The 25,809-nt window shown below is 30.2% G+C and overlaps 1 protein-coding gene across 2 annotated transcripts in view; it reads right to left on the bottom strand.

The window, feature by feature from the left end:
• Nucleotides 1-201: 201 nt before the first annotated feature.
• The window catches only part of TECRL (trans-2,3-enoyl-CoA reductase like), a 120,828-nt gene continuing 95,220 nt past the window's right edge, over nt 202-25,809 (bottom strand). The window contains exons 7-12 of one of the 2 annotated variants that reach the window (XM_050789886.1): nt 25,553-25,625; nt 20,358-20,401; nt 10,754-10,811; nt 2,436-2,521; nt 2,010-2,055; nt 202-1,169 (exon numbers count right to left, since the gene is read on the bottom strand). In XM_050789886.1, the coding sequence (XP_050645843.1) occupies nt 1,042-1,169; nt 2,010-2,055; nt 2,436-2,521; nt 10,754-10,811; nt 20,358-20,401; nt 25,553-25,625 (435 nt within the window). In that variant the 3' untranslated portion in view covers nt 202-1,041. The remainder of the gene's footprint in view (nt 1,170-2,009; nt 2,056-2,435; nt 2,522-10,753; nt 10,812-20,357; nt 20,402-25,552; nt 25,626-25,809) is intronic. The other variant, XM_050789888.1, reaches the window with a different exon arrangement.

Here is a 25,809-nt window from a genome sequence, read left to right on the forward strand (position 1 = left end):
AGTGCTGCAGTAAACATAGGGTGCAAATGTCTCTTTAATATACAGATTTCCTTTTTCCAGTAATGTTATTGCTGGATCATATGATAGTTCTATTTGTAATTTTTGAAGAAACTCCATAGTGTTCTCCACAGTGGCTGCTCTAGTTTACATTCCCACTAGCAGTGTCCAAGAGTTAATTTTTTTTTTCTGCATCCTCACCAATTTTTATTTTATTTTATTTTATTTTATTTTATTTTATTTTGAGACAGTCTCACTCTGTCACCCAGGCTGGAGTGCCTTGGTTTAATCACGGCTCTCTGTAGCCTTGAACTCCTAAGCTGGAGCAATCTTCAGTAACTGGGACTACCTACTGGCATGTGCCACCACACCCAGCTAATTTTTACTTTATAAAAGTCTTTTTTAGAGACAGAATCTTGATATGCTTTTTAGAGACAGAGTCTCGATATGTTGCCCAGGTCTCAAACTTCTGGACTCAAGCAATTCTCCTGCCTTGGCCTGTCAAAGTGTTAGGATTATAGACATGAGCCACAACGGATGTCATATTTTTTGTCTTTTTGATAATAGTCACCCTAATTAGGATGAGATGATATCTCATTGTGCTTTTGATTTGCATTTCCGTTATGAATAGTTAATGTTGAGTGTTTTAAAGATATACTTATTCTCCATGTATATGTCTTCTTCTGGGAAATGTCTGTTCAGATCACTTTTTCATTTTTTAATCAGGTTGTTTCTTTGTTGTGATATTTTGCCTTATGCAAATAGTATTGTGAAGTATTAATGAAGTAAGACAATTTTATTTAAGGACCAATCCCATGCAAATACATTCAGAGCTGTTCTTAGTTAATTGCATTTATAATTTATACTTTTTATTACCATGTGCATTACTCTAAATTTAGTGAAATTTTACTGTATTTTTACTCAGTGTATATACTGTTGCTCATGAATTGTTGGAGTATAATAGTTAACTATCCTTAATTAAGTCTTATTTATTGAATTTATATGTTGCCATTTTCTATAGGAGTTTTTTTTTTTTTTTTCTTTTTACAATATGAGTGGAATCATTGCTGATTTTCTATGAATATATGAACTGAATTTTCTCAGATAAATCTTATGTTTCTTTTGTGCCCACAAAGACATCTGGATACTCATCAGAAGTGTAAAAATTCCAACTAGAAGAAAAAAGAAATAATTATTATTTCTTTCTTATTTCTATCAAATAAGTTATATCAGGAAAAGGATCACTAGCATGTTTAGCTTTTAAGATGTTTCCCAAATGCTGCATAATTTCTTATCAATTTTCATTATTCATACCCATTTCCTAGCAATAGCCAATCAATATTGCATGAATGAGTAAACACAGAAAATACATTACAAAATTAAAAGTGAATCTACATATTTTACATACCACAACCACAAAATACTCCCAAATAAGGATTTATTTTTGTGTTTAAAAATTTTCAATAATAGTTGCCTATATGCATATAATATTCCTCTACATGCATATAATAAACCACATTAATTGTGATTCAAAACTTTTGTACAATATAACAAAATGGATAAAATGGATATTACATATGTCCTTCTACTAAATGGAAATCATGCAATTCAGCTTCTTAGTGTATGTTAAAATGCTCAGTATTCAAGATGAACTCTCATACACCGCAACTCTTCCTTTGAAGACAAAACACATACACATGCCTGTGCACATGCACAAGAAGAAGTTTCAAGCAAAATGCATTGTTATCAAAACTTCTTCTAAACAAAACTTCATTGCTTAATAAATGCATTTGGATTACAATTCCTGGCTTGGATTAAGCAACAATTATACAGAGATAAAGAGCAAAAGTACTTCAGTATATTTTAATACTGCTAAAAATCAAACTCAATATGAAATTATAAAATCTTTTAGCAAACATGCTATACTTTAATACTATAATAACTTTTTCTCAGAAACCATTTCTTCTAAAGATGCGTTTACTTGATTAAATGTCATTAAATCTAGGTCTTACCTGGCAGTGTTTGTGTCATGACTGTGAAACTAATCCATGATCCAATCTGTTATATTAAAACTTAAATTAGCACATACATAAATGTAATCTAGTAATTTCTTCACTTGTGGCTTTGAATAGGTAATTTTAAGGCTTAAAATATTAGAAAACTTATAAATAGGAATACATTTTCAAAAAATAATTTAATTTTTACATATAAAGTCACAAGCAATCTCATAAAATGGGATCATATTTATAAGAAAATGAAAGACTTTAATATTTGAAAAAATTGTGATTGAAATGTTCTATTTTTTATACCATGATCTATAGATAAGACCTCTATATTTTTCTTGTATATATTAATTTATAATACATATAAATACATAAGCACATTCATTTAGTATATCATGAATAGGATTCAAGTATTTACATACATAAATAACATACCTCATAGGTGTAGTTAGGACATGAAACCAGGAAAAACATCCATGTGAAGGGGTTATAATTTGGACTTGGGAAACAGGCATTGTTTCCTTTTGCAAAGGAAAGTAAAATGTCAATGATGCTACATATTGCAAATCTGATCATATGCTTATTATATAATACTAAGTCCCCAAAATAACTGTGTACCACATGAAATGTCATCATATATTTATAGCAACCTATTTCACAAATTACTCAGAAGAGAGCCAGTTTTAAATGTTATAACCTTTTGACTCAAATAAAATAGCTGTCATTTTCATACCATGTCTACAGCTATGTTGCTGTAACATTGCAGAGAACATAAGGATAATGAATTCTTTAAGATCTTAAATATATATAAATTATTTTTACATTATAATAGTTGAATTAGTACTACATACTGAAATTATAAAGCGTGTTTTAACATTTACCCACCTCTTCACATTCCCCTTTACTATCAAAGATATATTTGTTTGAGATTATTAAATACCTCGATTCCTTGTATTAAATTGGTGATAATCATAAGGAATTTTATAAAGATGTCATTTATACCAGAAAAGTATGCAAACTTCTCATAAAAGGATTACATTTAATATCAGTATAGTTAATATTCTGAGATATCACATTTCTGTACAGCAATCAGGATTGATATTTGCATCTCTCATTATCCTGCACATATTGTCACTTTATTTTTGTTAATTATTTTTCCCTTTTCAATTGTTTTTAAGAAACATTTTAGATAACAAAGTTTTAATGATTTCAAGTTGAACTTGGAGCTGTGACATTTGTAAAAGTAAGTATGAATTATAAAATTACTGTTTTATTCTCCATACCAAGATTTAATCAGATAACAAATCAGCTAAACTCTTTTCCTTATAACTCTAAAGTCATAATAAAATGTCAGTGTGTTGTTTTCAAAATTGTAGCAATTGCTGAAATATCAAAGTTAAAAATTATGCTAAGTATTGTGCAGATTTTACAACTGTTCATAAATAAAAATATGTAGGTCTTTCGATATTACTGATTTTTTACAGTATTTATGTAGACACCTTTGTGTAATGTCCGTATATTAATAAAATAAAGATAATTGAGGAATCTACCCAGGTTATAGTCACTGAATTTCAGAGGCAGAAGGTTCAGGGAATAGTCTGCTTTAGAGCCTGTAGTTTGTGAGTGTTCAGCCCCTAGAGGTGCGGAATGATCAAGGGTCTACAAATCTACATTTTTTTCCAGATCTGCTTTGTAGATTAAATAATGGATATGCCTTATGACACAGAAAAATATATGTATATAGATAATATAGTTTCAAGTATACACAGTTGCTATTAACTGTAATATTAAATAAGTTTAGGAGTTACTAATTTAATACTTATATTCTTCATAAATGTTCTCTCAACCTGTAGTTATTATAATAGAGCTTCTATTAAATTAAAGTCAGGAGGTTCCTTACATTAAAATGCTGTGCCACCAGGTTCTTCTTTAGGCATATAAGGTTTACTCCATTGCTTCAGGGAGTGCTACTGGGAGAGAACCTTCAACTTCTGTACTCCCTATAGTCGGAAGCAATCTCACCCAAGGTCACACTCCCTGATTTAGCCTTAATATGGTATTTGATCAATATTGAAAATTGATTAACTCAATTCAGGAGAACATGGATTTTTCATACCAGTTTTAGAATGTCCCATGCAATCACTGGAGACTTGTTGAGACTATATTGCTCTCAATTTCCTACCTAAATATGATTTATTTCTTCTATCCATAAAAACCACTCCTTAACAATCTTCTTGAGTATTAATCTCCATCCTGGCATCTGCATTCCAGAAAACCCAGCTTAGATATTTGGCACCAGGAATGGCCCAAAAAGCAGATGTTGGAATGGCATTTTAGAGTTGAATGACTTACCATAAGGCCCACAATATGTACTCCATAGCTGATGGTAGGTGCAGACAGATAACTAAAGGTACAGAGTAGCAATCCATGTGTAAAAACCTTTTACTACTTGGATATTGTTACGTTACAGTGGTTGAAAACAATATTCTATCTGGTCTAATACTACAAGTGTGATTGAATGGCTCGACAAAGACATCTAAAACAAACTGATACTTGGCAATTAAAAAGCAGTTGTGAAAGTTAGAGGTCCACCTAGGTAGTGTGCAAAGAGGCCTGAAGAAGGCAAAATAGCTGAGAAATAGGTCCAGGTCTTAATTGTAAAAGTAGTCAAACTCCAAAGAATATCCAACTCCAATCCAATGCAGATCTGTTAGGTCAAGTTTGTTTATCACACAATCTTGGAATGTCTAGGTTTTCATAAACTCCTTGATCCCGCAGAGGTGGCCCACTCTTCCCTATGAAAGTTGAGCACACCCTTCCTTAAAAGCAACACAGAAGGCACTACACTGCAAGAAAACCCCCTGGAAAATCTCCCCTATCTTTTCTTCTAGCCACTACAACTAGGGTTATATCACAATATAAACTACCTGAGGTTGTTCTGGGGATGATAGAGAAAAAAAAAAAGATAATGCCCCAAAGGAGCTGCAGAACCCAGCCAGCGTGAACCAACAAAATTTAGGAGAATACACATGGGATTGGAATCTGAGGGTGTTTGAAAAGAGGGGTAAAGTATAAAGTTGAATAAAGGTTTGTTTATGTTTTTGGAGCACTGTCCTGGAATACAGGAGTAAATATCCTGCTAAGATTGTACAAACACACTACTAATATGTACCTGGAAGCATGAACAAAGCAATGGCCCACAATAAGCAAGAAGAAATGTTAGAATTTTCATGGCAGGCTGGGAAAGAAGGTGCTAAGTGCCTTAGAGAAATAGGAATCCTAGAGCAGATAGTCTATGCAAGGCTGAAAAGAGAGGACTTCTTTCTATGCAAGGAATTTTTCCCCATTTCATGGTCTCAGGGTTCTTTTTCATGTTCCATGGGAGAGCCAATATGATACATCACTTTTCAAAACTACGAGGAATATGGTAGTAAAAGGAACACCATCATTACTAAGATTCATGTTGACTTTTGCTGTATCAGGCTGACTGTAAGTGAAGTCATCTTAGAACTGAGATGACTAGTAGTGAATGGGATTAAAGGACACTTCCTCACACCACTCCCTAGAAAATCAAGGCAGTTCCAATTACAGCACTTAATTGTTCCTGAGTCAAAATGAGTGCCCTGTTCATAGGAGGCTTGACCCGCAGAAAGTTATGTTTGACTAATAGAACACAATGTCCCTAGAAGCTAGACAATTGGATATCCAACAATGCTGTTGCTAAATTTAGACAAATACAATAAACTATAGATGAATAGTTAAGAGATTTGAGACAGCTGGTGCTATGTCAGATCTACTATTCCTTTCCCAGTATTGGAATGTGAATCAGTGCTAAGACTCCAAACTCACTGATGGAAGAATAGTCTGGGAGGAAAGGTATTGTAACACCAAAACAAATGCACATCATAATGATTTCAGTGATCTTTACTAAAAGAACTTTATTGATTCAGGGAACCATATACCAGAAAAAAGTGTCATTTTTACATTTTAAGTACTGTTAGACAAAGTGGGTTCACAAAGATGGTAATTTATCCAGATCATAAATAAATAATAATTGAAATATATATACTTTGTAGTTTGCACAGTATCTACATTTGCTGAAGCTTTCTTCTAACTGTCATATCCTCCGAGAAAATGTCCTTCAATAAAGGGAACTGCCTTACAAGGTCTTTTTCTTCCCCAGGTAGACACACATCCAACTTATCTGTCTCCAGCCATTCCAGCTCTTGACAACTCTACAGGGTTATTCTAGCTTCAGATACCCAATAGAGTTGACTAAGACCATTCTTGTGACTACATCACAGCTCAACTTCCTCTTTGGCATAGTTCTCATTCCTTGCCTCTTTTCCATAATTCCTAATAACCTTCTTTTATACCAATTTCTGCCACCTGAGAATATGACTCATGACACTTTGTACAATCAATATTAAATGGTTCCCTTCTAGACATAAACCATGCCTAAAGCACATCTAATAGATATTACAACAAACTTCAAGTAATATATAAGTGAGGGAATAAAAATTCAAGAGTAGGAGACATCAATTTAGAGCTGACACAGGAACTGATAAAGATTTTATGTAAGGAAAAATAATGCATCGAATATGTAGCTATTAATAATTCATAATCAGAAGATGAGAGTTCAATTTGAGAAAAGCTTTGGGACCTGATAGATCAGAACCCTGGATAGGGAGAAATTGAATACAATTATCCGAAAATAGTTGAGGCCAGAGGTTGTCATCTTGGAGGACATTGTTTTTAAGAAAGAAAATGATGCCCAGAGAAGTTTGCTCAGAGAGGGAAGGCTTCATGTGGAAGCTTAGAAGGGAAGGGAAGGAAGGAAACATGTTCTGGGATTCAAGGAATTTAGAAAACAACGATGTTAGAGGATGAGAAGACACAATGAAAAACCTCCTGTTTCCAGAACGCACTTTTTTTTTTAAAGAGATTTCAGTAACCTCATCTGTAAAAAACTATGTCATTTTTCTTCAAGGTCAATTCACACATTTAATAATTAATGTAAATCAATTAGCATTTACATGATACTTCTGTGTGAATAAACTAGAAAGTGTTTTTGTTTGCAGACAAAAACTAACCCACCACACGGAAAACAAAACAAAATTTACAGAACACACACACACAATTACCAAAGAATGTAACCATTAAGAAATCCCAAAACTGAAAATTGATATGGAAAAAAAAAACAAGAAAATATAATACAAAATAAGAGTTGACTGTACTCAAGAAATTGTGGACAAAGAAGAAACTTTACCAGTAATATGAAATACATTTTCATTTGCTTAAGGATGTAACATTCAATAGAACAGAGGATATTAAGCAGATGAAAAGAATAGCCAAAAAAAAAGGGGGACAAAGATAGTTAAAGAGAAAGTGATGGAGAAGCTAGAGACAAAAGAAGGAACATAGGTATAGTGTAACCCCCCCTCACACTCCACAATGTAATAAAACTAATTTTAAAATTGTAATTTGAGGAAATGTTTTAGAACTTTAAAATAAAAAATAAATAAATAAATAAAGGATTAACCTACTAGAAGAGTACCCAGTGATCCTGGGGAAATTGGTTGAGAATTATCAACCCTTAGACACTCCCTCAAGATTCATAGACTTTTATAATAAAAAAAAGTCACCTGTGCCTTGAAGCAAATAAAAAACACCATTTAACAAAAGAGAGAGAATTAGATTGGCATCTGACTCCTCAAGAGCAATATACAAAGCAAGATAAAGAGTGAATATTAAAAGAAGGCGGCCTTCTTACATGAACAATTTCAAAATTCCTGGATGACTTAAAATTTTCATTTTCAAATGATGAGACCATATTCCAGATAAATGAAGAAGCCTGAGTTGATTACATTGCTAGTCACCTAGCTAAGACTAAAATCTGTGATATTTAAACATTGGCAATGCTAGCATTTTATTAGATTATATTGTGTTTTGCTTCTCTACTAAAAAAAATTAGACTCTCAGATGTTTTTCACTTGTGGTTCACGTGCATCCAAAGAAAATTCAATGTATCAATGAATTTGGATCAGATAAAAATGGCATTCAACCTCTTAATGAAATATAAGCTTCACTCCATTGCAAATGAGGACCACAAACTATAAGAGCATTGGCCTTACGTGTAATTTTTTTCACCAAGATGAAGCACAGATATTTTTAAGTCACAGTACACTTCTTTTTAAATATGCATATATGTAATTTATAACCAATACTCAAAAAGTTGAGTACTCATCACAATGTTGTATAATGTTGTAATAACAAACATATGCTTATATTCTAGTTTTTTCATATATTCACAATTGTTTCAATATAATAATTTTCCTCTGTAATTATATGTATTTTATTTTATGTAACAATTATTCTGAAAAAATGTTTTATATGTTTCACTAGCCTGCCAGAAGTGTGGAAGGCAAGAAAATGTTAAGAAATTCAGGTTGATGTTGAAACATAATTGAAGAGTCAAATATGCCTTTATGTTTTCAGTTGAATTATTAATAACAAGTAGTCCAAATGATAAACAAATGTTTCTCGTTTCTATTTGATTTTACAATTAAATTATATATTATATAGGGTAAGCAGTTGGGAATCCCTACATATAATTGAGTCTAAATGAGATGACTGATTTACCAAAAATATCTTTAAATAATGGAGACACTGTAAACTTTTTCAAATATATAGGTGAGTATAAAAGCAACTGAGTTTTTGCATTGTTAGAATTTGCTGTTTTATACTGGGATACATTATTAAATAAATGTGATTATGTTATACAACATTTTAATTGGCATTTCTCACTTTATGTTTTTGCTAATGAGTTATCACTTGCTGATATTTTTTGTTTATTTTAGTCTACGGAAATGATGTTAGACAAAAAGCAAATTCGAACAATTTTCTTAATTGAGTTCAAAAGGGCCATGGGCCAGGCACGGTGGCTCACGTCTGTAATCCCAGCACTTTGGGAGGCCAAGGCAGGCAGATCACCTGAGGTCAGGAGTTTGAGACCAACCTGGCCAACATGGTGAAACTCTGTCTCTACTAAAAATACAAAATTAGCCAGGCATGATGGTATGCGCCTGTAATCCCAGCTGCTCAGGAGACTGAGGCAGGAAAATCGCTTGAACCCGGGAAGGCAGAACTTGCAGTGAGACAAGATCATGCCATTGCACTCCAGCCTGGGCTATAAGAGAGCGACTCCTTTAAAAAAAAAAAAATACAAAATGGGTCATGAAGCAGTGGAGACAACTCACAACATCAACAAGACATTTCTCCCAGGAACTGCCAATGAACACACAATGCAGTGGTGTTTCAAGAAGTTTGGTGAGAGCCTTGAAGATGAGGAACACAGTGACTGGCCCTCAGAAGTTGACATTGGCCAATTGAGATGAATCACCAAAGCTGATCCTCTTACAACTACAGGAGAAGTTGCCAAAGAACTCAGTATTGACCATTCTACAGTCCTTTGGCATTTGAAGCAAATTGGAAAGGTGAGAAAGCTTGATAAGTCAGTTCCTCATAAGCTGATCAAAAATATTAAAAAAAAATCATTTGGAAGTGTTGTGTTTCCTTATTCTATGTAAGAACAATGAACCATTTCTTGATTGGAATTTGATGTGCAACAAAACGTTGATTTTATACAACTGGTGATGACCAGCTCAGTGCTTGGACTGAGAAGAAACTCCAAAGCACTTCCCAAAGCCAAATTTGCCCACTCAAAAAAAGGCCATGGTCACTGTTTGGTGTTCTGCTGCCAGTCTGATCCACCACAGCTTCCTGAATCCTAGCAAAACCAGTATAATTGAGAAATATGTTCAGTAAATCAATGATATGCATTGAAAACTTCAATGTCTGCAGCCAACACTGGTCAACAGAAAGGACCCAATTCTTCTCCATGACAGTGTCTGACTGCACATCGCGCAACTAATACTTCAAGAGTTGAATGAATTGGGTTACAAAGTTTTACCTCATCCACCATATTCGCCTGACCTCTCACTAACTGACTACCACTTCTTCAAGCATCTGGAAAATGTTTTGTACGGAAAATGCTTCCACGATCAGCAGGGGGCAGAAAATGCTTTTCAAGAGTTTATTGAATCCTAAAGCATGGATTTTCATACCACAGGAATGAACTATTTCTCATTGGCAAAAATGTGTTGATTATAATGTTTCCTATTTTGATTAATAAAGATGTGTATGAGACTAGTTACAATGATTTAAAATTCATGGTCCAAAACCACAGTTACTTTTGCACCAAACTAAATATACTACTAACTTTGAAATGTTCTCCCAGGCATTGGTATTTCAGTACCATTGTGTTTTTCAATGAAAGATTACCATTATTAAAAAAAAAAAAAATTAAAAGTCATTTGAAATAGTGAGACTACCTTAAATATTGTACAAATGAGAGGAATAGTGAGAGTTTAGTGATTTGGATATTCATCAAGTGATTTTATACTGCTTTTGTTCTTATTCATTAGTTCATTTATTTACATATTTAAGTGATGTTGTTTAGTGTATGTGAGGAGGGTGATGGTGTGCATGCACACTTCATTTTAGAAAAATAATTATTAGAGAATATGATTTTGTTCAAATATTTGGAAAAATTAGACATAAAAGGGAAAAATGTGGCATACATATTTCTAACTATTGATATTTTGATTTTTAAAGATTTTTTGAAGTAAGATTATAAAAATAATTATTAACACAATTCACTCTAAAGAAAAGAAAAAGAAAATAGAACTAACCTGTGTGATTGGGATGAGACAACATTACATTAATGAAATGATTCCCAGCTTCACAAATCTGCAAAACATTTTAAACATTTTCAGTGTGATATACCTCTGCCTATTAAAAAAAATGTATTCAAGGGACATATAAACTATGTGTAATACATTAATCCCAAAGATTCAAAAGATATATATTTTATTCTAATCATAAGGAGAAGTACTTTTTAAATTACAACAATGAAAGAAGCTGTTGCTGGCATATATAGAATAAAAATAATTAGTCACAACAATTGGAAATTCTGAAGATATTTTTCACACTGTTTGATAATCAGGTTTAAACTGTCTTGTTAATCAGTTTTGTACTTGTTACTATGGGAAGACTTTCAGATCATACAGAGACAACTCTTGCTGAAGACAAATTTGGCATAGGTTTATGTTAATCTCAGTTCATAAACAGTAAAACTCTTTCTAGTGAAATGGTGATTGTTTGATTTCCAACTAATTTCAGTTCAGTTTAGAAAACCTACCGTGAGCAGTGCTGCCACACAAAGAAACCTGCTGCTTATCTGTCAAGACCTCCTGATCATATACACTCTACTAGTTGTCCCTGTTAATAGGCCACTATGTTCCTCCAAGATCAAAGGATTACCACCATCTCCTGAGACTAATAATGTTCCTAGTTTGCAACATGTTTCCTGTGAGGGTAAGACCCTTCCTTTGTCTGCCATATATACCTTATCTGATTTAACACAAGGTATGTATTTGACATATAAATACTATGTTACTAATAACAGAATATATTATTCTAAATCTTTATTGTTTGAAGTCATTCAACTTGTAATATATCCCAAAAGTTGAGCACCCATCAAACTCAGTGTCTTGAATGTTATTAATATCATAAAATATATCTGATTTTGTTCTTTTCAACCATTTCTGTATGTATTTTTCATATATAATAACAGTTCTATGGACTTTAATTTCTGGATGTTTCTCACAATAAACAACTGGTATATATTTCAACACTTTCTAAATTTTAGGGAAAAAATAGATTGAAAGAGAAAATTTAAATCAATTTTCATCATCTAGAACTGTTATGTAAAAATCCTACTTAAAATAACCAGCTTCAATAAATTAATTCACCCAGGATCTAATGTAAATAAATACACCAAATATATTAAATCCGTATTTAAAGATCCAGAAAACAATGCAAATACAAATTTTGTAGCAACATAACTACACAAAATAATTATAGAAAGGCTTTTGGTTTCTTAAGTTATCATTAGAAAGAAAAAGTGGAATTTCAAATTTTCAGGTAAGACGTTTTTAGTTGAAATTTTTACATGTCAACGTGGATAAGTGTGTGGGCTTTTGTGGCGTTAACCTGCATTCACATGCCACATATTTCATTTGCTATGTATGAAAGATTAAGTAAATTTCACATTTGGAATTTCATTTCTTCACTCAAATGCAAATGTTGATTTCTGTCTCTAGAGAATTTATGATGATTGAATGAAGTCAAGTACCCTGCACATCATATTTGCTCAATAAAATTATTGTGATAATTTTAGTTACCAATTTAATCAATAAAAACTTCTGCAGATTATCTTACATTAATCTCACTTCTCTAGACTTCATTCTCACAAATCGTTAGCACTACAAAATCCATGATTACTAAACTAATGGTTTGTTACATTTCTGTTTAATCTTTGTATCTTTTGTACATCTTTCAACTTAGACAGCTTGTCATATTTATTTTCCATCACTCACAGTGCCAAATACAAAAATAGAAACTATTATATAATGTTCATTAAAAAGCAAGTTAAGTTACCAAAATTTGTGAAAAAATGTTTTCAAAATTAAAATTCTTCTGATGAAACATATTTTTTGAGATTATTAATATTTTTATACTCATTCAAACATCAAAATATTTTCTTCTTCCTGCTTCTTCCTGCTTATTTATCATAACAAAGCTAAATATTGAAGTGTCAATTGTTTAACCAAATAATGAGCCATGAAAATATAGCATGTAGGTTTTAGTTAGAGACTGGATAGATTTACAATAACACCAAATTTATCATTAGGTGAATCTGCACCTAGAAGAAAATATAATTACATACTAAAATAAAAAAATATGAGAGAAAAAGTAGAAAAAAAAGTGGTAAAGAAGCCAGTTTATTCAACTTGCTATCTGCTTATGAAATGCTTCCATGGTAAGAGTGGGGAGAAAAAAACAACTTTATCTCTATGCTTAGAGATTCTTAAATATCAATTTAGCAACTTCTTAAGGATTTTAAAGAGCAACAATAACTAGTAATTTCCAGTACTGGTTTTTACACCTTTGGGTGAATCTAATACAGCTTGCAATGTTAACTGAATTAGATAAAACTGGTGATATAATTTCCTTTTAGGTAAGGGTTGAGTAAGATCAAGAAGCTCAGTCAGTGCTGTAAAACTCAATGTATTATTCTATTACTGATTATAATTGCACAGCAATTAAATGTGAAACACTGGACTATTTCTCAGCATGACATTTATTTCTCCTGGATTGATGTTTATCCAAATATATCTTCATTTGGCAGACAATAAGTTTAAAAAGAAATTTAATAAACAAAGTTTGGGGCAGATGATATGAAGAAGTTTGATTTTACATTATTAAAGTTAAAATTATCTTACATAATAAAACATGAGATGCTACATATTACCTATGTGTGGCCTTAAGTGATACAGATGATCAAGATATTCTAGACAATAAACACATAATAACATAATAAAAATACTAAGAAAACATTGCCCAGATAAATTTAGAAAGAAATAGTACTTGAACACTACATGTAAGAAGCAGCATCATTTTCCTACACTATAATAGTGTAACAAATTAAGAATATTAAATGGCTTAATAATTTACAATTAAAAATTTTCAATAATTGCACTTTTAGTCAAAAAATTTAACCTATCAAATAAAAAGGTTTACATTTCCTAAACACACTCACAGAATTATAAGCAACCCAGGGACATTGCCAGAACTGCTTCTGTTGTCAAGAACAAGATAGCCTAGATTTATTTAATAAATCTTGCTCTACAATGTGAGTATATTTAACACTAATAAGGTGTACACTAAAATGGTTAAGATGCTAAATATTATGTAATGTGCTTTTTCCCCATAATTAATAAAAAAATCCACCAGGTGCTAGTGTTTTAAGTAATAATGAACTTTAGGATGATACATAATAAAATTTTAAATTAACTTTACATTTTGGGGCACAGGTGTGTATTAAAGCAAATTTGAAAATATTTATTTGTACTTATATAAGCTTTATTGAGTAATTTGAATACTTGTTGCTTCAAACTAGCATTCATTTGAATAATAGCAGAATGTTAATGAATGAATAATCCATTCTATTTTCTAGAGTTATCATTATAAGGATAAATATAAAACATAACATTGTCAACCAGTATAATATTGAAGAATCAGTATCTACATACAAAAATAATCTTTTGCTTAAATAAATACTTTGATCAAGAAAGTAAATAAAATAGCTTACTTTTTCAGGACCCTCTATACTCTCATTCTTCTGACCTTTTAATTTTATTTTTAATCAGTACTTCTAAATTTTTAACAATGTTCAGTGTAGGACAGTATCAAATTAATAACCTACAAAGGACTTTTGTTGATGTATATTACTAGAAGTGATGTATTATGGAGCATACTGTGCCTATGATTTTTTTCTAAAAGTACACCCTGTTAAATCTCACTCTCTCAGGTTGAAAGACACAGTTGAATTATAATATGTGGGATTTCAGCAATAAAGTTGTTCGTCTTTTACTGTTAGGCATTGTGTTTTGGTCAGTAACCCGCTGTCATTGCGGAATGATACAAATTACCAACCACTAAAGCAAGGGGTCGAGGGAGGACAACTTGCAATGATCCACTTTTACAATATTTAAATATTGTTAATTTTTTACAGGCCTCATCAAATTGATCATTCTCTTCCTTAAATAAATGAAAATGATGTATCAATAGAACAAAACCCACATGTCCTAATATAGAATCGGTAGCCATCAATTAGTCAGGCTCTGTCATTTAGTGTTAGTAAAATCCTTTTGGTTTCCACAATAAAAATAAATAATCCTTATACTGCAATCTCACAATATTTTCATAGGAATGAACATGATCCATTTTATCTTTTAATGTAACCGTTCTCACTTTTATATGTATTGATATTGTATTATTATTAATTTTAGGCAGGTGCTATATATATACATATATATATACATACACATATTTTTTGAGACAGAATCTTGCTATAGGGATACTCAGGCTAGAGTGCAGTGGCATGATCTTGGCTCACTACAACCTCTGCTTCCCGGGCTCAAGCAATTTTCCTGCTTCAGCCTCTCGAGTAACTGGGATTAAAAGTGCATGCCACCACGCCCAACTAATTTTTGTACTTTTAGCAGAGATGGAGTTTCACCATGTTGGGCAGACTGATCTAAAACTCCTGACCTCAAATCATCCACCCGCTTCAGCCTACCAAAGAGCTGGGATTACAGGCATGAGTCTGTAGGTGCCCGGCCGACAGGTGCAATATCTTATAATTTTATCATTGGAGCAATAAGTAATAAATAGTCATTGTATTAATTTAATTGAAATGTAGACATTGCTATAATGTTCCTAACACTAATACTTTTCATCTTTTTCCTTTGCCAAACATTTATTCACTGAAAGAAAATAGCTTATGATGCATCTTTAGCAAAGCATACTTATATTTGCCTGTTATAGCTAGACATGCGAATATGTCCTAATAGATACCAATGAAGAAATATGTTGTAATAATATACTCATGGTTTGCTTACAAAGGTGTTTCTCTAATAAACACTTGCTTTCATGGACAAAAAAAAAAAAAAAGCGTCTGATGAATCTTCAAGAAAGCACACTTACATGTCTTCTAAAATTGGAACTGTAAATCTCTGTAGTATGAACCAATGTAGAAAGAAATGTGATAATAACATACGCTCAGTTTGTTTAGAGTTTCAGTCATTATTACTTTATCTATAGCAACAATAATAGTAATAATAATAATAATAACTATATCTTATGTTTTATTTGTTATACCTGAATAAATACTTCAAAAATAAGGACAATTGTAGCTAAATATATTATTACAAAGTTTCACTTAGGAAATTTATTAACTATTTTGATCTTGGACAATTCAATTTCTACTTTAATAGATCATGCATATCCACATAGACTTAACTGCTTTTGACAATGTAAGCCAGTATCACAATGCTTCAGCATTCATAAATATTTTTTCTTATGATAATTTTTATTACTAAGTTCATACATTTACAGAACTTTTTAAATTTTCACTTTCTGCACCTCTATTATGTCTATTATGAAGCTCATTCATACACATTTCTATGTTTTATACAGACATAATGATAACATGTATTGTGCTTTAAAATAAATACATTTAGTGTTAATTTTGGGTTTAACTGAAAATATATATACTAACCAATATATTTTCACTTTTCAAAGTAAACAATGGTAAGACTCTAAATAAAAGTTCAGATGTTGCATTTATATTCTTGCATAATGTGAAATTATATATCTAAATATTTTAATGTATTTTATGAATTTATTTGTTGCCTGAAACAATTATTTTATGCATAAACTTTGCTATAGGAAATGCTATTATCAATGAATAAAAATAATTCAAATCATTTGATTTTGGAATTTACTTAAGGCTTAAAATTATTTCATCTCTACTATGATGCTCCATTTCATTATCACAACTTTGGGAACACCAGAATTATTTTTTAATTTATAGAGCTCTCATGCAATACTGTATAACACAAAAATATGAAAATATAGCATAAAAATAGCACCATAAAATAAATCTCTTCAGAAAGAAAGTTAGTTTACATATACTAACTCTGCAGTAAATGATGATTAAAAACATACATGATTTTTTCACAGTTCTTTTTACATTAGATTCAATATCACATATTCTAACAAGTGAAATCGTTATAGTTTTATAATCACTGCTGATTTTTATTTAAATCATTACTCTTATATTTCTACAATTTGGAGTAAATTAGTCGTAGTTCAAAACAGACAATTATTATAAGTTATAATGAAATGAGTGAAGCACAATATTGTCATTAATTTTATATCTTTAGTCAACTAGTCTGCAAAATCAATCTTTAATAAGTAATGATCCCCAAAAATTTAAGTATAAAAGTTGGTTCCTATGCATGTTATTCTTTATATCAGATGCTTCAGGAAATTTGAGATGAGAGCAAAATGGCAAATGATGAAAACACACAGAGTACTAGACTTTGTTTTCAGTCAGTAAGTATAAATCCTTTTATTGGTACCTATCAATGGTAGGTAAGTGATCAGAAAATGTGTCACAACCAAATCTCAGTAGACTGCTGAGAATGAAAGCACTGAACTTTGGCACCCTTTTTTTTTTTTCATGTATCTTATCCATAAACACCAAATTTCATGAGCAGTTTCTTGGCCTTTGTGTGGTTTATATAGTAAAGGCTTGCTCTCCTGTTTTAAAAGCTATGATAAGTTGTTCCCAGCATCCTCTCCACTAATCAATGACCAGTTCTGTACCCGAGGTTCTTTTCAGCTAAATATTACAAAAAGAGGTGTACCTACTTGATAAAAGCATATTTTTTTCTTCTCCAAGATTATTTGCATTTTAGGAATAATTTTAAAACACGTAAGTGACTGAATAACTAATGAGAACACTGAAGACACAGAGGCAAAACCAGGGAAAAGAGTTATTTTAATTACTTTGTAAGCCATGTCTTATATTTTATTATCAATTCCTCCCACTTCCTTCATTTTGAAGACATTAAGAAAGGGAAGAAAAAGAGTTCGTTTTTGGTAAAATCCTCATTCTGCAAAGAATTGACAAACTTTAACAGCTTCTGGAGAGTAAACATAAAGTTAAGGGGACAAGAAGATAAAAAAGGCAGGTTCTTTATATAAAGTACATTTTGTTTTGCAATTGTGATTTTGTTATTTTTGTTTGTTGGCTTTTGGGTGTAATTGGGTTCAGAGGATGAGGCAGAGTCATGGAAATATAAAGAGATCAAATTATAAAATGTATTCACAATATTTACATCAGACAAACAAGATTGCATCTAAAATTTGTGTGAAAAGTTATTCTGATGCCTTCATAAATTTGCCTGTATTTGATTCTCCTTAATTTTTCCTGTAGATTTGTCATACCTGGACGTATCTGAGGAATCAAACTTGTGTTGAAAGTTAGAAATAATTTAAACCAAGGGAGAAGTGATAGACTATTTCTTTGAATATAATAGAGAGAGAAAAAAACCTCACCAAAATCGAAGAATTTTCCACAAAATAAGAGCCTGATTTTACAACATATTATGTACACATTGTAAATTATTTTGTTTTCCTTACAATATATTTTGCTTAATATGAATCTAATATGTCTTATATTAGATTCAGTTTCCTAACACTAATATCTTAATATCATATATTATTTGTGAAAGTTAAATATGTCTTAACAGTAAACACTACTAAGAAATTTCAGGACTAACAAGTCTTCTTGATTTCTCATGACAACTCATGTGTGTCAAAAAGTCACAGTGGCCATTCTATCTTATTTCTAAATTTTGCTTTTCTATGGAATGTAACTACATTCAATATTTTCATTTTTAAGTGAAGTTTTCACCTATACTTAATATTATACTATCTATAATTAAAGCACAGGTTTTAATTATATTACTTTCCATTTAAAAAAAATATTTAAATCTAAAGATTATAGAAATTTAAAGTTTATCAAATTGTTAAATCTGTTATTGAAATAGACAATGCTTGTTACGTGCTTAAATGTGGAATTAAAGTATCACATTTACCTACTTCATCTCTATTGGACATAGTCTATTACACCATCTATCAGTGTTTGTTTAATTTAGCATCTTGGGCTTTATTAATTTTTGCCTGAGGCTGTATGAAATATACTTGATTAATAAAGTGCTATGTGAAGAGGAAAAAGCAGTAGCTTAATAAGAAGGCAGAAATTTTGAGTCTCTGGGAAAAAAAAAGTATAATTGCAAGCTATTAGAATTTTGCTTATGTCTAATTATGTCTCAATATTTTAAGAAAAATATTATAACGTGTATAACATAACTTTTTAATAAAAGATATGACTTTCATTAAAAGTTTTATTTTATAGTATAGTCATTCACATTTGAGAAGAGGGAATAAATACATACATAGCCATATTATATTGGAGAAAAGGAAAGAAATCAATAATATTATATGAAAAGGGAGTTGTCTTAATTACACAGAAAAAATTATAACCCACATTTTTTTTGAAAAAGTGGACAACATCATAAGGATAAAAAGCAGAGGAATAATCAGATATTAATCTAAAACATACTAAAATTACCAACAAATAGGCAGTTATTATTTTTTTATCCATAAATTTATTCTTCTCTTCCGTCAGATTTACTGAGTAGTTAATATCAGAACATTAGTCTTAATACAAGAGGGGTTGTAGTACACTGTATACAACATTGCATAACGCTGTAACAACACATGAACCACAGAATTCCTCTCCTTGAACAGTATGCACTATTGGAAAATTACAAGGCTGTGATATATTTTCAACATATTGTTGAAGAAATTACAAATACATAAATATTCTGTGCCATTTATTCAAACAAATAATGAGTTCCTGCTATGCCAAACTATATGCTGAAAAGACAAAAACAAGATCTGTCCTTTTCAAAGCCAACACACTGGAGTACATACTTACTTAAACTATTAACTAAAGATATGTAGAGAGAGAGAAAGCAAGAGAGGGTCATGTGAGAACTCCTTACAAAGTGTGGTGGGTGATTTATGACCTGTATAAAATGGTTAGAAATAAGTTGTTGAACACAAACTTTGTAAGAAATATGAATTCGGAGATGAATTATAGGAGTTCACTAATTTATCAATGACAGGGATGAAAGGAGAACATGAACACAGAATGAAAGCAAGGAGTTATAGAGCATATAAGCATTAAAAAAAAGTGTCAGATGAAATAATTAATGCATTTTAGAAATAATCAAGAGTCTTGGGTACCCAGATTGATTTTCACACAATTTTATCTATATACATGTTTATTTACATAGAACAATCTAAAGAAATTGAATGAGAACAGTTTAGAAAGGGCCAGGTTTTATTAAAAAGGCAAACTCTATGTTCATCTTGAATTAGTTAAATTAACAATTATGCCAAAGTGTTTTTGAGGTGTTTATCTGTAGGATTTGCAAACAATTTTTGCTCTTTATAGGTTGGTAAATGTGCATACAGTAGGATCACTGAATATATATTTTTCAAATATTTATTATATTTCAAATAATAATCAAACGTTACAGATGACTACAACATTTTGATTATAAAATTTAGAGAGCTAAATACTTGATTATAGAAAGTTATTTTATTTACTTCATTTTATATCATTACGTATATTATATAAATATATATCGTATTTTCTACATGGCAAATCCTCAGATACAGTCTGTTTTTCTTCTTAATAATAACAAAATTAGAGCATGAATAGCAAAATATATATGTGATACATACCAGAAAATTGATAGCAGATACTGTGATTTGCCTGTTTCCAAATGCTGGAGAATAGAAAAAGAATATGTCATGCAGATACTCATAGTTTGGATTGTCAAACATATAGACATAATTCAGTCAGTATTTATTGCGTATAATTATTCTATAATCAGTAGAACTGTCTAGTATGTAATTCACCTTTTGGGATGATACTTTTGCAATCTAAAGCATTGACGTTTTTTCCCACATGTACTTTTTTTTTTTAGTATCATAATGATATTTAAATTACAAATGGAATATATTACTAATTTGTATTATTAAACACCTTGAAGGCAGATTTAGTATTTGTCCCATTTAAAAAGCACACTTAAGTATGGCTAAGCATATAATGGCACACAAAATAACTCTCATTTTTAATGTTTAACAATAAAAAGAAAAATGCTGATTACAGTCATTTGTTTTATATATTGATGTTTTGTAACAGATAGAATTATAAGTATTTTATATTTTTATTATACAAAATACATGATGTATTACTTGTCTTACCTTAAAATAAAGAAAAATATAGGTTAATTTCCAAAGGGCGGATAAAGAGTAATGTAGAAAGCACCATTCAAAGCAATGTTCTAAAGGCAGGGTTGTTCATGGTGGAAACGTTGGAATATTCAATAATAATAAAAAAAGAATATTTGATAAACTTATCATCATGTTTATTAAGTTTCATTCCTATCTTCTTGTTTTGTGTATGTGAGCATGTAAATTGTATTTATGTAAACACATTTACATCTACATATAAAAATATTATCCCTCATTTTAAAACGTGCATTTTTCACCTAACAATATGTTTAAAGGTTTTTCAACATTACTAAACACTCATTGTCATAACTGTAATTGAATCTTCATAATAATGCATGACACGGCTAGCTCTTAAAACATTAATTATAGAATGACTGAAAAGTTCACTTTAATTTTATGTGTGATAAATAATACTGCTTTGAACATCTTTATGTATAAATCTTTTACTAAATTCTGTTTTTCTGGGGTAGAAATTTAAAAGTACATTTTGGTTAAAGGTTATATAAGTATTTTTCATAGATAAATATTCATAGAATATGTATACAAACCACATGTACATGAATTGGAAGTTTTGTTTTTGTGAAGTTTGTATATCTAATAGTAAAATAAAATATATTAACAGAGAATATTTGAGAAATAGAGAAAAGTGGTAAGGGCAAATAAAATGGACAAAAATCTCATCAACCATAGAAAGTCAGTGAATATTACAATTTTCCCCCTTGACATATTCATATATGTTGTATATTTTTATAATATTTGATATAACAATTGTATAACTTTTCTCTTAACATAATGTTACACCACTTTTGCCATATAATTAAACATTCTGCTCTTGACAAATCACAATTGGTTGATATGCATCTGCATCAGCCATAATTATTTTATTTATACCTACTATTCAATGTAATTTTACTCATTCAACTATAGTTATCAAGAATTCACATGACCGGCACTGAACTGTGTGCTTGTGATAAACTACAGGAAAAGATGAAGGCAATCTTAATTGAACTTATATTCTGACCTGGAAAAGTACTAATCACATGATAACAAATGGAAGTTTGCAAGATCGATAAGTGCTACTATACAGACCTATGTAGTATTTAATAAAATAACCAAAAAGGATATTTTGTAATATGGGAGATCATGGAGGATTCTTCTAAGTACACAATTAAGCTTTGATTTATAAAAATGGATAGGCATTAATATAAAGAAGAGAGAGTTCAGAGCACATTAGTCAGAGGACAGTAAATATACGCCTTATTCTTATTTTTAAATGAAAATGAAAAATGATGTGATAATAAAAAGTATCAAGTGAAGAGTCTAATATTTTTCATATTTATTTCCAAAAAAAGTTATAGGTAGTGTAAAAAGAAATAAACTTTCTCTTTACAATAGTCATTATAACACTTATTATTTAATAATATTTTATAATTTATATAATGTTTCACATTCAGATAGGTAAAAATAACCTAATAGGCCATTATTCTTTGATTATGTTGAGAGTAGACATTTATATATTAAGATTTTTGAACCTATACATTCTGATATGGGGATATTAAAATATTCCTGCCATTGGGCAGTTTTACAATTTTGATAACGTATTTCATTTATTTGTATTTAAATATTATTCAAGAAGTTGGAAAATAAATTTTCTAGTAGAATATGTGTTGGAAATATGCATACAACATGTTTTTTAATTAAGTTAGCTTTTATGTATTAATGTACAGATGCTATTAACTTTATGAGGCCAAATTTGATGAGAATAGATTGTGGTGATAATTGTGATAAAAGTCAAACACTGTTACCAAGGAGAATTAAGAAAGAAATTGGAAAAAGACCGGTTGGCATAGAGCACAAAGAACAGTAGTGTCAACTATGACAACAAAAACAACAGAAAACCAGAAAAAATAATAATCATGGCCATAATGTAAGAAACAATATCCTAAATTAAAGACTTCATTATGTATGCTGAAGGGACATATCTTATATAAAGTGAAAATAAAGAACATGTGATTAAAGATTAAACAGGTAAAATCCAAAAATCCAATATCTTTTCTTTTTCTAATTTTGAGGGTAAAATGAGGGAAACTATGTTGTAACCATGCATAATTTAATGAAAATTTTCAATAGGAACAACATAAAAATTGGATCAATTTTCTGTTTTGCAACCTTAAGCAGATGGATTTAATGCAGCAAAGTAAGATATATTAAAACAAAAATTAAAGGAATTACTGATTTATGTGAATTGTTTCATCTTCCTTAAATATGATTATTTATTAAGATTATAAGTGCTTTGCTGAAAATAGCTTTAATATGTACTATTTTCTTTTTTGTTACCTTGTCATAGTTGCTCTATAATTATTATTATATCTTTTACTGTTAAAATAATGTAGGAAGTGCTTTTAAATATCACCTCATTTTGTTTTAAAATTTTTCGTGTGCTTATATTATATTTTTAAGGTTTATTTTATCTCATCTAAAGATAATGTTGTTTGTGCTATTTCTACTTTGTGAGTACAGAATTGAATTTTTATGATGTAATATATAATCAATTTGTAAAATTAAAATAAATCTATTAATTATAATCAAAGTGTTGAAAAGGGAAAATATTCTATCAAAGTCTTAGAAACTAATAAGAAATGAAAGGGAAGGTCTTTTGCCCCATAAATATAGAAAAGGGTGAAATTTTACAAAAAAGAACAATGAATGGCATAAGCATGGAACAAATTAGAGGGAGTCTCTGGGTCCTGTTATTTGTCAAAAATGTGTATTAGGTATCCTAAGCCCATATAACTAACACTTTAAGAAATAGGAGGCTCTACTATCTGGGTCAAAACTCAAGATAAAGGTGATATGCTTATTTTTGTGAAGGGGATCTCCATGATAATGTCTATGCAGAATTTATGTGTCTGACTGACTGTGGATTGGCTAACCTCTTGCACAGTTTACTGCTATCTGTAGCTACGTTATAGATTCTTTTCCACTTATTTGCTGAGTAAATTTGGAAAATCTGCCTATATTTTCTGAAGTTTAGCTATTCATCTGTAAAGTTGGGATACAAACAGTATAATTTTCATGTGGATTCAATGAGAGAAAATGTGCCAACTGCTTAGCATTGTACCTAATAGGAAGCCTTAACAAAAGTTAATTTATAGTTTCTCTGTTAAAGGAAAAAGCAACTTATTCTGTCATATACTGTTTTAGAAGTCATATTTTTATTTAACATGATTTAACTAAAGCATAATGGCTACAGCTCATGTATATTACAACCATGTTAAGTGTGGACTTCCTAGGCAAGATATTCATTTTCCACTTGTCATCAGTATTAAAATGCTATAATACATTTTCACAGAATTTGAGTCCTACTTATATCTTATGCATTTAAAGATCTTGAGCATAGTGAAATTATCTTTTCATGGTATCATTTTTCTAGCCTTCAATAGGGAATATTAAAGCCACAAAATAATGTTTTAAATTAAAAATATATAGCAAATTTACAGTTATTAACATTCAGTTTTCAATAAATGTTTTACATATATTAACAAAATTAATTACTATTATTATTTTGTACCCAATATGGAAATGAAGAATTTTGCAGAGGCATATCTTATTAACATAGTCTGGAGCAATACATCTATGTGTTAAGGTTATAAAGATAATAAGTACATCTTACAAAATATTTGAAAAATTAGAAGATACAGGAAATTTTCACTTTCAATATTCAGAGTTAATTGTTACTATTAAGACCAGCTGAAGTTTTAATCACTGAAATCAATGACTTCACTTTCCAGACTGAACTAGATTTGTTGATTTTAGTGAAGGCCCTGAACATTGTAACTCTATATTACAACTTCAGCCAAGAAATTAAGGAAGTTTAAGTGATTTTCTAAAATTAAAAATAAAGTTTGATTATACCATTTATTTCCATTTATTTTAAACTTTGTAAACACCAGAAATAGCCTGCAAAAATAATTGTCAAATAAATGAGAAACCATTTAATTATTGAGTTTTACATTTTGTGCCTTATGTGCTACAGTAAAAACTGAGGAGAGAAAAGTCCACATTGAAGGAAGAAATGAAATTCCTTGATGAGGGCAACCTTTTTTCTTGAAGATTAAGAACCAAAGAATTAGGTTTCATCCAGTGTACATTCAACCAAATTGTTCATCTGAGTCAAGAGCCAAGATACTTTAGTAAATTAAATCATAAACAGAAACTATTATGTAACAGAAAAATTGTCCCCTATTTTTGGTTGAATTATATTTAAAAGAATAATTAAATGTTTATCATTTACTTTTAAAATACCTGATAGCTGATTAGCATATGATTGTATAATTATATAATAATTTTCTTTTTAATTGTTGCTTTTTTATTTTATTAGCTGTTTTTTTAGAGGTTTACAACCTACTAATGTTTTTGGTGGTTCATGTAGAAACAAAATAAATAAAAATATATGGGTCAAATTGGTCTTTTAGGCCTACATAAACATTTAAAGAAGTATGAAAGTAATTTTAAAACAAATTGTTTCATTTTTTACTTATTCCTTTATGCTCTGCTCTTCATATTATGTATGTCATTTAGAATAGAGTTTTTAGGTTGGTCCTTTAGTACAGGGTTAGTTAAGAAGAAACCCTACATACATGGTGGTGTATACAGTGGATGATTAATGTAGTAGGCAATCCAAGAAGTAAATCCCCAGTAAAAGGCACAACTCTGCAAGCAAAACAAAACAATATAAAAGTTAGGAAAAATATGTAATATGTATTTCAATTGTGACATAAACATTTATATTATATGCATGTCACAATTTGAAACCACCCCATACATTTATATTAGACACTGCAGCATTTATACATAAAATGGTACAAATTGTCTAAGCTAAATAAATGGAATATTT

Source organism: Macaca thibetana, chromosome 5 (genome assembly GCF_024542745.1).
Source record: "Macaca thibetana thibetana isolate TM-01 chromosome 5, ASM2454274v1, whole genome shotgun sequence".
Classification (NCBI taxonomy): Eukaryota; Metazoa; Chordata; class Mammalia; order Primates; family Cercopithecidae; genus Macaca; species Macaca thibetana.